Source organism: Colletes latitarsis, chromosome 9 (assembly GCF_051014445.1).
Source record: "Colletes latitarsis isolate SP2378_abdomen chromosome 9, iyColLati1, whole genome shotgun sequence".
NCBI classification, from domain to species: Eukaryota; Metazoa; Arthropoda; class Insecta; order Hymenoptera; family Colletidae; genus Colletes; species Colletes latitarsis.
Window position 1 is genome coordinate 27,016,608 of NC_135142.1, and position 12,924 is coordinate 27,029,531.

A 12,924-nucleotide genomic window follows, 5' to 3' on the forward strand; every position below is an offset into this window, starting at 1 on the left:
ATCTTATAGTACGACTTGACCCCATTTTGTTTAAAATTAATGATTCCTGAGGGACGGACAACGTTGTTTGATGTTTATGCACAAAGTTAACTTACAAGTTTAGAGATACTGAAGCTATTTAAATTGTATATTTCTGCTAAAAAAACTAGGAAGTGTTTTACATATTAACTAACATATTAACTAATGAATACAATGACGCTGTCGATCTTTTTTGCAATTCAACGCATTAAATCAAACGATTTTTCTTTCGTTTTAAAGAAACGTAAAGAAACTACAAAAGTTTTAATATTTAACAGAATACTACTATTGTATATAATTTAGGGTTCGTTCGTTGTTATTATTTTAAGAGAATGTTCTCGTTCTACGAACGAGTTGCGAACACGAACTTTCGTAGTAACACGGATTCGTTTCAACGGTAGCATCGATTGCATCAAATCAATCGATTTTCTGTCGACGCATAGTAAATACTATTATCGACACATCATTGTCCTCGTTTGCGGATGTTATACACAAACGTCGATATAACCGTTGCGCTGATTTTTCTAAACGAGTAACCCGATTTCACCTCGTTATTCTCGAGGATGCCTTTAGAAATTCTCCCGCAATTTCCCTATTTAAATTATAAACCGCTTCACCGACGGTAACCGTAAAAAGTGTCCAAGTTAAATTGCAAGAACGAACATTTGATAATTAAATTTGAAATTTCCGAAGAAGAGATCACTTTGAAAGCAAGAGTGAACAAGAGTAATGCTATCTAGACTGTCGCTTTTTCGGCTTTTAATCAAACAGGGAAGCCGCTAGGGATTGGGAAAGTAATTAATCGTAGTCGAAATGTAAAAAACGTCGGAAGCACCGGCACAGTAAATTATGAAAAACTATTCCGCGTTCGCTGACGCATCATTGTATTCTTTCGTTCGGACAATAGTAACCTTTAAAACTCGCTTTTCGATATTGGACATACACCCGACCCTCGATTTACGTCAAGTATTACGCGAAAAAATATTGGAAATAAAAGCTAGTATAAGTTTTGGAAATACGTACTTATTTCGCGTAGCTTAACAAAAAAAAAGAAGAAATAATTACGACGTTTGTAATTTGAAAAAGACATTTGCAAGATCGCATTTAATCTAATGTCAAAGGAAGAATCGTCGTTCGACGATCGATTTCTTTCCTCTTGGGGATTGGTGATTAGCAAGAACTGCACCCCCGGTGCAATTAATTCTCTTGAGTAGAAAACGGGTGTTCTATCGATCACTATCTGAAAGCTAATTTTTATCGCATGCGTTGAAGCAAGGACGAGTCGAAAGGACTTCTTAAGATGATCCCCAGTCTGTATTCGACCGCTGTCTAAGCCGTTTCGTAACTCATGGGGCCGTCGACGAAGAACTAGAACGAGGTGCTCGCATTTCTCGTTATTATTAATTAAAATTACAAAAATTTGAACCTCAGCGACGACCAAACTCGTAGAAAAATGAGAACAGGATTTTTTATAACAACTACTTTCTGCTTGGCCACGGGTACATGCATCCTACCCTCGCCGTTAACGTTGCAATTAATCCTGGAATTTTCTAAATTGAGATCTTGGGACCAAATCGTGCTCTTCGAGAATTTAAGTTCTCTAGGTAAGTAAAATTCAATCTACCATACTTCTCAGGGCACGAAAGTTAATTACGATATTGGTACAGCACTTGAAACATTTTAACTTAATCTAACTTCTCTTATCTCGTTTAATACTCGGTTATAAAATTCTGGCCGATATATTCGAGGTAAATTTTATTCGCGAATAACAAGTAAACATTGTAGTATCATTCGTAAACTAACTTCCGTCCACGTTTCACCCGTAGATTGATTAATAAATTAGAATCCATCAGGGAACGTATAAACCCAGATCCAAATGAATGGAACTACGGACGTAAGCTAGTTTACGAATAAATTTCGTATTTGTATTCATTATTCTTGAACAAAATTTTATTCACTTTGGCACAAAACTATCGTACTTCGCTAAAAGCAAAAGTACGTGGGAACCCAGTAGAAAGGTTGACGTTTCTCCTCTAGAAAAACATTTACTTGTTTTATTTATGAACTGAAACATTTCAGTCTTCCTAAAGCAAATGAAATATGTTATTTGCAGACTGTGTGTTTGCTTACGCTAGACCACTAATCTCGTGTCTCGCCGAAAAAGGAATCAGTGTGTCGATTCAATCAGCCATCAATCCCAATATACCTGATGCCCTTATGATCCAGAAGCACCGAATTGGATCGATCGTACTGCTGGACGGACTCAATCTCACGTCGCCTGAAAACGTTCTTCACGTGGTGAGAAGCATACGTAGTTGATTCATAAATAGCTTCTGTACGTTGCGAGCGAACGTTTAATTACTCAATTCATCGAAATCATAAATAATGCTAATGAAGTACTTGCTGTTGTAAAAAAAATTTATGTTCCAAACACTGAATTTAACCTGCACCAGATAAGTGGTAATCCTTGATTTTCTATCTGAAGATGGAGATTACTTCTAATAAAAATACTATATTGTTATGTTCTTTTAAAATGATCGTTTGGAAACGGCGGAAATTTTCAGGATGACCCAATAATTGCATATTCCCCTCTCGCCTCTACTATCTGTTGTAAAAATTGCGACGATTAAATGCTAAGAAGTTCGCAGTTGCAATTAACTGCACTCGTTAAGATCACGCGATAAATCAATTTGAATTACACCCGATGTACGAAGTATCCCTTAATGTCTCGCATAATTTAGATGAAATTGATTCTGCATACAAAAGTAAGTTGAAAACGTTGAATAAAATATTTCCTTGTTCGAAGTAATTGACGTTTTGGAATATGAAACTCGATTATTTTTACCTCAGAACCACCCGATTCTAGCCGTTTACTAGTCGCTGATGGATTTTGAATGACTCTTTATAATCGTTAAAATTTAATAATACCTGTATCCTTTTGCTGGACACGCGATCGTTATTGCAGGCTTCCCAGAAACTTCTATTCAATTATTACGTCTCGTGGCTGATGGTAACTGCAAGGAACACGGACGCGACGATTGATAACGTGCTTCGACATTTGAATATTGGCATCGATAGCGACGTGATTGTCGCAATGTCCCCTTTGACACGCGAGGCGATGCAGAAATTCTACTGGAACAGGTATTAACAAATTCCATCCGATTGCTTCTTCCTTTTGCACTGATTTTTCGCGTTTTCATCAGAACCTCTCTGTGTCTGCGTCGCTATGGGAGTCATTACGAGTTCCGGGAGCCTCTCGTGCAACGAATCGACGAGAACGCGACGATCAACCTAAACTATGCCGTTTTGAAGAACAGAACGGTAGCCTTCTATTTCGTCCATGTATACAAGATTCGCCACGCTGACAATACCAGTTTGGTGACCGAATCCCTCGGTTCATGGAACCCGGGCTCCTGGGAGTTCCGGGACCCATCCAGCGTGAAACTCAGAAACAATTTTAACGGACTTCCGATTGTTTTTGGTGTTTTGAATGGAACGATCGATGGAGAGATGGACGTCACGGATCTAGTCGAGGCGAACGACATCGCGCCGCTTCTCGATTTCGCCAGATTTATCACGAGCAGCGTAAATGCAAGGTGCGTATCGACTAATAAATCACAATTGACTGGTAACCATTAGAAAGATTTCATATTTTGAGGATCTAAAAGTTTGTCAGTATCCTCAGGAGAATCATGGTTATTAAAATGTGTTCAAAATCGACGTATGTAGATTCAGAACGATTCTTTCTCGGTTACAATTGCAAGTATAATTGATATTACCTTCCGTGTGTGATATAAAAACCCAACAAGATAAACAAAGTGAATATCGTAAGAAACTACTTGTTTGCAGCATTACAATAGCAAAAACATTGACAGGACGGCTATTCCATATGTATCTCGAATTAATATTACTATTATTAAACGTGATGTAAAATTCATATGCGTTGATATGTTTAATGGTAAACTTCTTATTTAAATAATAAGAGAATGACATACGAATAATTCTGTAAACTGCAATTGTCGATGAATTTTGTATAATCTTACGTTTGCAGATGTACGAAAGTAAAGTGAAAATTCGAAGGCACGATATTTACATCATAGTTAAAGTTAATTTGTAAAGAAATTACTAATATGTGGATGAGAATATATAATACAATATTCTAGTCGCAGGCACACAGTCCACTTTATGCTAAAATTTAGAATGTTACTAAATCTCCGAGTTACTTATTTTTAACGAATGTACCTTGCACCGAGGACTAACGCACAACAAGAATCTATCTCAGTCTTCAAACATCTGTTAAGACAGAATTTAAAATTTGCAAAGAAAGAATATTGAAATAAGATAATATGATAAAAATATGAACGAGTTTAGGATTCTTAGAAATATTCACGTAGCATGATTTATATCTTGAGTTATTTGAAAATTGTGATAACAATTTTCGTTCGACCACGCGATTTCTTTAATTACAGTAATTATCAATAGACAGTCTGAAAAAATACAGTATGTTTCTACATAAGAAAAAGTTAAGGCATAACGATTGAAAACGCGATACTTTGCAAGGTATCTCAGTTTTTATGCAACGTCACGATAATAATCTTAATCGCAAATAGAAATATTAGCATTAGACAATTTTCAGCATAGAATTGGTGCCGCATGAAAAACTTGGCACGTTGAACAATAAGGTTTGGAACAACCTCCTCGGGGACGTAGTTGCTGGAACTGTTGACATTGGATTGGGATACATAACCGTGAACGAAGAACGACAGGCTGAAATGTTTTTCAGCCATCCTCTGATTCGCTATATGTAAGATTATTCGAGTGTTTCGCGTGGAAATATATTTTCTAGAAACTGAATTCCATATTTCCATCCAGGAGAAATATTTATTATCATCCACTGGAAAGTGGTACCATGAGAGACATATTTCGCCAGCCATTCAACAATTGCCTTTTGGGATGCGTCGCATGCACGTATTTTGCAATACTGATTGCAATGGGCCTGATAATTTACGCTACGAAAACCGTTCTGCATTACGAAGAGGAGAAACGCGTTGGAATAGGGGAAGCAGCGTTATGGTGCATCAGCATAATGTGCATGCAAGGTTTCCGTTAAAGACAAGCTATTCGATTTAGATGACGAGTTATATGACGTATTTATAATTTTAAAAAATGAATACAGGCTCGCCGTGGACACCGCGTAACCCGTCTGGGAAAACAGTGTTATTGTTCAGCTTAATGTTCGCTCTGGTAATGTACAACGCGTACGCTGGTTTCATTACCTCGATACTATCGGTACAGGCAAGCGGTATCAAATCTATCACAGACCTTTTGTCGCACAATTTCAAACTGGGATACAGCATCACCGATGACGAATACATTCGAGTGAGTTTATTCGAATTAAATCAAATTCCATTCAAATTTCAACCGAAGGATTATTCAGATTAAGTATCACGTTTTTTAAACAAACCATCGTGGTAACATTTTAGAACTTATTTAGAACTTGTTTTCGCGAACTTGGCAAAATTTTTTTTCCAGAATAATCAAATCTTTTTCCCTTTATTAATGAGCTTGTTATATTAACAGCTAGAAACGATGAACATTATCAAAGTACGATTACTCATATTTTTAGTCGAAATTGGATGATACGAACGTGAACGATAAATGGTTTTAACGAACTAACAAACAATATTATAGTTGTCATTAATAAAATCAAATCCCCGTTATGTGATAATATAATGAAGAACTGGATAAAACGAGTCGAGATTGTGAAAAAAGCTGAGGACATTTTATATCAATTTAAAGATATGACACTTAATTTAGATAATTCTAAATAACTATCTTGGCACCGAAAATGCAAATGAATGTTCCAGAGGTATTTAAAATTGTTTTGCGGAGAAGTTTCAAGTTCGATATGGATTTTTTTAACGTTATAGATATAGATAAAATCGAAGTAGCATATGCTTGAAACGTCGTTGACCCTAAAGTTCAAGAGACAAGCCACTTTCATCGTATAGTTAGATCTAGGTATCGAAAAAAATTTTAATCATATTTGTAAATAGGGTCCGTTTGTTATCTCGTTTATTCTACAATGTCATCTACCATTAATTCATTATCTGAGGTTATCGACAAAAGTTACATAAGATATGAGCAATGAGTATTACAGTGATTTACGTTGTAAACAAAATTATTTGTCCGTTGTGTTTCCATGAATATCATTTTCTCCATAAAAATCTACAATAGCTTTCAATTTTTTAAAAATTAGAATAATTTGTATCGATCAAATTCAACATAAATAGTATTTATCAGTATGGTTGACGTGGCAATCAACGTGTTAAGTGATGAAAATTCCAACGTAGGGGGTTGAAAGAGGAACGTTTATCTTGCACAGTGATTTTGTTGGTTTTAGAACGTGAACGACAGTAATCTTCGCGAGCTGTACATACGAGCATTCAACAACCGAGAGTCTCGATTAGACACGACTTCCGGTCTCGCGAAGGCGGTGCAGGGGCAATACGGTTTCTTTGTCAGCGCCACCCTCGCGCGACGTGTTCTCAGAACGACGTTGATTCAGGAGCGATGTACCTTGAAGGAACTGTCCATCCCGCAAACCTTCACGATGGTGGCTTTGCCGATGTCCAATTCCTGCCCTTACAAGAAAATTATTAACCTGAAGTACGCGAACGATACTCTGAAATGCAAACTCTTACGAGACGTACGCGATATTACTTTTCAAAAGTCTCCTCCAGACTGACGCGAAAGTTAAAATTAATACAGACGCAGAATTCTTTGAACGCGTTGATCCGTTGTGATTGCAAAAATGAAATATAATTTTTAGCATTCTGAGGATACGAGAACGAGGTGTCCTGAACAGAATAACGGAACAAATGCTACCAGAAATGCCGCAATGCAAATCACCGACAACGTTTCACAGCGCCAGGTTGGCCGACGTCTATTCCGCCTTCTTCATTCTGATCGCTGGAGGTTTGACGGCCATTTCGATCTGGATCGCGGAAAGAATCTGGAACAAGAGACTACAGATGAAGAACAGCATCGTGCGGGGGATGCGTCAACGTCATCTGATGTCGAGCTTGTCTAATTTGCCTCATTTCCGTCATTTCCCCCCGTTTTCCCGTTTTCCTCATCTGCATTTGCATTATCGTCGCGACAAAAAGCAGGATTTTCTCGCGAACCATCGAACGCAACTCGACTCGAAGAACAACGAACGCCTCGTCACTGATTTTACCATCGCTACGCAGGATGGACGACCGTGGAAATCGATCTCGCCCTTTGGGGCAAAAGCGGCCGATAGGGTGGCAAATTCTGGCGAGGAAATCGATCGCCCCCGTTTCGAGCCAAGATTCTATAATTGGAGAAGACGGACCAGCTTTAACGGGACAAGTGTCTCTGATTTGCCGACAAAGAAATTCCAAACGATCGAGGACCGTAGACCTACCGATAACACGGTTTTTCCGTTTCATCAATAAGGCATTGTTTTTCATTTCGGCTTCGACAAAAACAAATCGTTCTAGAAAAATTACTCACGAAGTCGACTAAAGTCTGAAACACAATCGATCTTGATCAAGATAAAACCAAGATTTATCGCGCAATTAACCAGTATTTTTGCATTTTGACGCAATTTCGTGCGATGAATCACCGATGCGTGACAGATTATTCATATCGTCATCCGTCAATAGGTAAAGATTTAATAATTATTATTTTTCAAACCGAGCGGAGAACGCAACTATCTAACGAACTAGGCGTCTTTTAGAACAGATAAGAAATTATTGGTTATACGTAGTGCGAACGTGATAACTGTATACATACAATCGCATCCAAAGTTTAGCATTAAATATAATTAAATGTGTAGGTTTCGGAAACTGATATAATTTATTGTAAGTTGTTCCGTATTAAATTTACATGTATCAAAATATAAGAAAATTTGATATATTCGTAGCAAGTTTTGTCGTTTCCGGCATAGAATAAATGCGCGTAGAAAATGTAAAGAGCTATCAAATAAACGATTTAATCACCGTCTACATTTCACGCGATAGATCCTCAATCATCGTACTTTCCGTATTTATCGTACGATGCAATGACTGATACTTTGGCATTGTATGGTTTAAAGTAAGATTCGTATTTGGCCATGTCGACCATGCTTCTACAGTCTCGTAACGAACCAAGTGAGTTTCTACAAAAAATAAAGGCGATAATTGTTCGTTCTACGAGAGCGTTCGTTCTTTTATTACCGGCACATAACGTTCGTCAAGTTGGGAAACTTTTCATCGTCCTTGCACCATTGCTGCCATTGCTCGTAAAGTTCCACCTCCCCGATCTCGTCGAGATAATAGTGACATAGATCTCTCAATCTGAAGAAAATCAGATGTTAAGAAAGGAAAATCTTTATTACTTTTCGATAGTTATCGTTAATGGAATCAAAAATTTTCTTATTTAAATTAGGAGGCAAAGTTCTCCATTGGAACTTCGTAGATACTGACTTCTCTCCCCAGAGTCCATCCGAGGACGTGGTCACCAAAATGGAACCGGGCAGCCTGTCGGAAATGAATCTTATTCCGTCAGCTTCTCGAAGACTATAACTATGAACGTAACAGTACAATCGATTTTATCAGTAATGGAATGGATTAACAACGAAACGAGATTTGGGCGAAATTTTATCGGATAATGGATGACGACTAAATATCTGGAATAACATGTTATTTGCCTTAACGAAAGATACGCTTACTATTGAAAAGAATGGTCGCAAATGGTCCTCAAGAGAAGTTCGACTTCGGTATCGTTTAAATACGAGTTGGACGCCATCATTTCGTGGACATCTAACAGAGTTTGATTTATCTGAGAAGAATTTAAGCAGTTGTTACAGAATTCTACTAGATTGTTTCGAAACGAACTTATGGGGTGACCTAATACAGAGGGTAACAAATTTACCTTTTCAGCTATAGCGAGACACATTCCGCATCTAATGCAGGCGGATGAGAAATTAATCTCTATACCGTCACACGTGGAACAAGTCCTCACATATGGAATCTTCTGTACTATGCCAAATTCGGTCGAATCGCAGTCGTAATAGTGATCCATTGCATTTTGATCATCAAGGGGATCACGAAGTTCGTTTAAATTCTGCTCGTTTCCTTTGCGACAGCCAAAACCCGTTCCATTTGACGTTAAAATTAAAAATATCAATATTACGAAAAAGACTTTCGCCATTGTGCTTCAGTCCTGCCAAAATGTTCTTCCTAACAAATGTTTTATAAACTTTTACAAACTTTCTTTGAATAATAGTTCATTAATATGCCTCTAGTAAAAGTATAAACGTTTATATAGGTTATTGTTATAATCTTCACGTAAACATGTTAAAAATAGAAACAGAAGACAAATTTTGAAGTTTTCGTTTAAAAATTGGGATGGTAAGAAATATTGATTCAACGTTTCCTTTGATGCCGATAGGCGCCGCCACGTAATACTAATATGTTTCTTTCGTCCAAATGGATCGAGCAACCACGTTGTTTGGAAGTTTTTGAGGTTAGGAACTGGAGTACACACAATAAATTAGAACCATGGTGAGATTCAATTTATTTTTATACAATTTCTGTTAAGGAATATTTTCATGTTCTCACGGTGAACTGTGTTCCCTTAACGAATACTTTATTTCACAGTCTGTTGCAATGAGAAAGGAGTACTTAAAGGCAAAGAAGATTTTACATCCAAATAGCAGGAAGTCTCTTGCTATTGCTAAAAGGGCCAAAAAGTAAACTCGATTATTTTTAAACTATACAAATATTTTCTATTTAAGTTCTTCCAAGTCTTGACAGAAAAAGTATAAGATGCATTTTGTTTCAGAATAATCAACAGACAGAAGACAAAAATGTCTGGTTTGATAAAGCAGAATTTAGTGGGAGAGAAGATGCTATGGATCCAAGAACACATGATTCCAGATGTGTGCCCTTATACCCCAGAATTGACTGCACGGTTGTTAGAAATGTAGGTGAATAAGAAGCAAATACCAAAGCTGCAACTACTTATAATTGTGTTTGATTCAAAGGTACGTAGCAAGAAACGACGAAGAATTAGAACAAATTGCTATAAAACACTCTGTGGGTGGTAAAAGAAACAGACAGCATGCCAGCAGGGAAGACATAGTAAGGATGACCAAGGAACGCGAGCAAGAAGAATACAATACTTGTGGAATTGGTAAGCTATTAAAAATGCTTCGTTTGCAAGAATGTGTGTAATTATTTTATATTTCAGAAATTCCCGATATTCTTAACGCGGCTCAATGCGAGATGTTGAGGAAATGGAATGGTGAACTAAAGTACCTACCTAATTTTAAATTTAGGAGATTCGGTAAAACACATTTAAACGATGCGTTACGGAAGACAAATAAACAGCTAAAGGAACACACGTTCGAGACGCAAAGTAAAAATCCCGAAAGATCGGGAAATCGAGAGGAAGAAATTACGTCCGAAAACAGAGACTCTTCTATGGACTCAGAATAAATTAACTATAAATATTTTATTTCATCCCGTATTTTATTTCTCTTTGTCTACCCTCTCCTCCTCCTGCTCCTTCAAAATAGCGATTTTTCTCGGAAAAACGAAAGCGGATTGCTTCGTTCGTTTTCGCTTGCGTAATTCGGCGCGTTGCGTTAATTGCACCACTCTCGTCTCCAGCAGGGAACAAAGGTGTCGCGAGGAAGGAAATCACGATAGAAAAAGGTTCGATTGCGAAATATGCAGTGAACGAAACTGGAACATGTGAATGAGTTGTGTGCAGCTCGCAAATCCACCGAACTCCATTCTTGGATTTCCTCGATCTTTATTCGCTTTATTTCACTTACATTTTTCCTCAATTACGTAAACTTCGAAGGAGATTCATTCTTTCACCAATCCCACGGGCTTACGCTCTTTAAATCGTTCCGAACCATATTTGTAACTAAACAAAATTCGAAACAAAGAACAAAAGATTCGGATTGAAGCGATTGCGATCAACGTTTTTACGATAACTTCCGTCAAAGGAATAAACTTCCAGTAAAGGAAGGGTTAGTTACAAATAATCTTGTCGATCTTACTACCCAAGAAGATGGATTCTCATCTTCGGTTTTTCAGATAGATCGGTTAATAAACTGTACGCTTCTAGCGCAGTTGCAGTCGCAAGGAATGTCTCTGGAAGACCATGGACCATTCTGGCGGAGAAAAGCGAAGAGGGGGACGACGATCACGTGAATAAGAGTGAAAGTTAGCGGGACTTATGCTTTGCAAAATTATCGGTACACTCTGCCTCCTTGTAATAAGACGATAATCCTTGATCTTTTCGTATGTTTAGCATGTCTATCACGGATGACATGGAAAAACTTGCTAGAATTTATTCGTAAATAAGATTGGTCATACATACACAGGGTGTGTCACCTAAACCAGGCCACCTAAATATCTTTACAATAAAAATATTGTTTGCAATTGGTAAAGTAAAACGTAAAATTTGAACACTTAAAACAAGTCGTTTAAAATGAACAACCAGAAACGTCAGAGGACACGAAAAACAGAACCGTTATAGCTTGTGTTGCTAATCGTAAAATATTTGAAAGCGCGAACAGTTTCGTTTCGAACATTTATTATAACGACTTACTAATAAGTAATGATATGACTCTACTTCGATTCGAGGCGTGCGTAAATACGCTACTCCGATCTTTCCAGCATATTTTAATATATCACGTCCGGTAGAAATGGTGGTGAAAGTATTATAAAGATAGAATTCCAGATACGTAAAGATAAAATTTTTCCACCATAGAGGCGATACGACAAAAGTAAAACGTTCTTTCTTGCGGGGAACGTTGTATCTTTGATAGCGCGTGCCGTGTTCCACGAACGAAGCAATAAAAAAAAAGTAATGGAAAGTTATCATTATTGTTCTCGCGAAACGGAATAACTGTTACGCATTATCGTATCTGGATTACGCAAGTCCGATAGCCGGCGGATGGTAAACGGTAGACGTTTCACGCCAGTAATGTCGGCCGATGCAGCCGATGGTGCATAGCAATAGGCAACGGTGAAGCCGTCATAATTCTCGCCTAGATTCTGTTAGACTATCGGGCAGATGTCATCGACTCGAGAACCCGAGCCACCATTTTTACGCTCGCTTAAGCTTTACGAGTTTTTGACGTCCTTGCGTTCTGCCGACTCAATTATACGCGACGCTAATCCACCGCGCCGTTAGACAGATCCGTGCCGTCGAATTAGAAAGTCAGTCGTTCAGCCGCGGCCTTTTCAAGTTTGTCTCCGGAATTCTCTGCGTGCACCTCGGAAACGTTATGCGGAAGAACGTTCGCGGATGATGCGCTTTGCTCTGATAATTGGTGCTCGAAAGACGCAAACCGTACAGTCCGCAACACCGCGACGCTCTTCCTCTAACGAGGGGACCATTAAAACTCGAAATTTTATGATTCAACGGGGTATTTCAATGTAGAATTTTGAAAAAGGCTTCGAATTGATTTAAAATTGCTCTTCGTTCTTCGCGAACAAAGTTTACCCAATTCTGGTGGAAACGCATGGCCGCTAAACTTCCCAAGTTATATTTAACTATTAACAGGTACCGGTTTGTACAGGTTGAATGTTAAGCCAACTGACTCTCGGAGCTGTTTTCACCACGGCGACGTCAGCCGTTCAATTTCGCGGTCCACGAGCGTGACGTCCACTCGAGATGTAAAAAGAGAAGAGGAAAAAGAGACAGAAAGGGGGGAGTAATTTCTCCGGTGGAATGTTCGGCGACGGAATTCGAGAATCACTCGCTAAGCGAGTCAACCGACATCGGCACGAATACTTTAAGAGACGGGGGCTTGATCGAGCCAGAGGCCGCGGAGAGAAGACCACGTTCGTGAATGTAGGTCCTCGGGTCGCCACC

The 12,924-nt window shown here is 38.3% G+C and overlaps 3 protein-coding genes across 4 annotated transcripts; 2 read left to right on the plus strand and 1 right to left on the minus strand.

The window, feature by feature from the left end:
• The first annotated feature begins 1,144 nt into the window (after positions 1-1,144).
• LOC143345648 (glutamate receptor ionotropic, delta-2) lies at positions 1,145-8,237 on the plus strand. 2 transcript variants are annotated; one of them, XM_076773010.1, is made up of 9 exons: positions 1,145-1,622; positions 2,132-2,316; positions 2,984-3,159; positions 3,222-3,614; positions 4,655-4,822; positions 4,891-5,117; positions 5,195-5,397; positions 6,422-6,727; positions 6,851-7,239. In XM_076773010.1, the coding sequence occupies exons 1-9, from the start codon at positions 1,472-1,474 to the stop codon at positions 7,109-7,111; spliced, it is 2,070 nt and encodes a 689-aa protein (XP_076629125.1). In that variant the 5' UTR covers positions 1,145-1,471; the 3' UTR covers positions 7,112-7,239. The 2 variants fall into 2 exon arrangements, with proteins under 2 accessions (XP_076629125.1, XP_076629124.1); XM_076773009.1 differs by having other exon boundaries at positions 1,146-1,622; positions 6,422-6,687; positions 6,851-8,237.
• LOC143345696 (uncharacterized) lies at positions 8,071-9,230 on the minus strand. The gene is made up of 5 exons (XM_076773068.1): positions 8,959-9,230; positions 8,756-8,865; positions 8,511-8,609; positions 8,262-8,381; positions 8,071-8,203 (listed from the first exon to the last, which is right to left on the minus strand). Exons 1-5 carry the CDS (start codon positions 9,106-9,108, stop codon positions 8,071-8,073), a joined length of 612 nt encoding a protein of 203 aa, XP_076629183.1. The 5' UTR covers positions 9,109-9,230.
• A 212-nt stretch (positions 9,231-9,442) lies between these two features.
• LOC143345650 (translation machinery-associated protein 16) lies at positions 9,443-10,550 on the plus strand. The gene is made up of 5 exons (XM_076773013.1): positions 9,443-9,590; positions 9,687-9,778; positions 9,871-10,011; positions 10,073-10,221; positions 10,279-10,550. The coding sequence occupies exons 1-5, from the start codon at positions 9,588-9,590 to the stop codon at positions 10,524-10,526; spliced, it is 633 nt and encodes a 210-aa protein (XP_076629128.1). The 5' UTR covers positions 9,443-9,587; the 3' UTR covers positions 10,527-10,550.
• The last annotated feature ends 2,374 nt before the right edge of the window (positions 10,551-12,924 follow it).

Excerpts from the sequence above, each read along its gene's own strand:
- LOC143345696 (XM_076773068.1), bottom strand. The coding sequence starts at position 9,108 with ATGGATCACTATTACGACTGCGATTCGACCGAATTTGGCATAGTACAG. Across the intron at positions 8,866-8,958 it reads GTCTCGCTATAGCTGAAAAG|ATAAATCAAACTCTGTTAGA; the intron begins GTAAATTTGTTA and ends AATTCTTCTCAG. Across the intron at positions 8,610-8,755 it reads TGCGACCATTCTTTTCAATA|TTATAGTCTTCGAGAAGCTG; the intron begins GTAAGCGTATCT and ends TTACGTTCATAG.
- LOC143345648 (XM_076773009.1), top strand. The coding sequence starts at position 1,472 with ATGAGAACAGGATTTTTTATAACAACTACTTTCTGCTTGGCCACGGGT. Across the intron at positions 1,623-2,131 it reads CGAGAATTTAAGTTCTCTAG|ACTGTGTGTTTGCTTACGCT; the intron begins GTAAGTAAAATT and ends TGTTATTTGCAG. Across the intron at positions 3,160-3,221 it reads CAGAAATTCTACTGGAACAG|AACCTCTCTGTGTCTGCGTC; the intron begins GTATTAACAAAT and ends CGTTTTCATCAG.
- LOC143345650 (XM_076773013.1), top strand. Across the intron at positions 9,779-9,870 it reads ATTGCTAAAAGGGCCAAAAA|AATAATCAACAGACAGAAGA; the intron begins GTAAACTCGATT and ends ATTTTGTTTCAG. Across the intron at positions 10,222-10,278 it reads ATACAATACTTGTGGAATTG|AAATTCCCGATATTCTTAAC; the intron begins GTAAGCTATTAA and ends TTTATATTTCAG.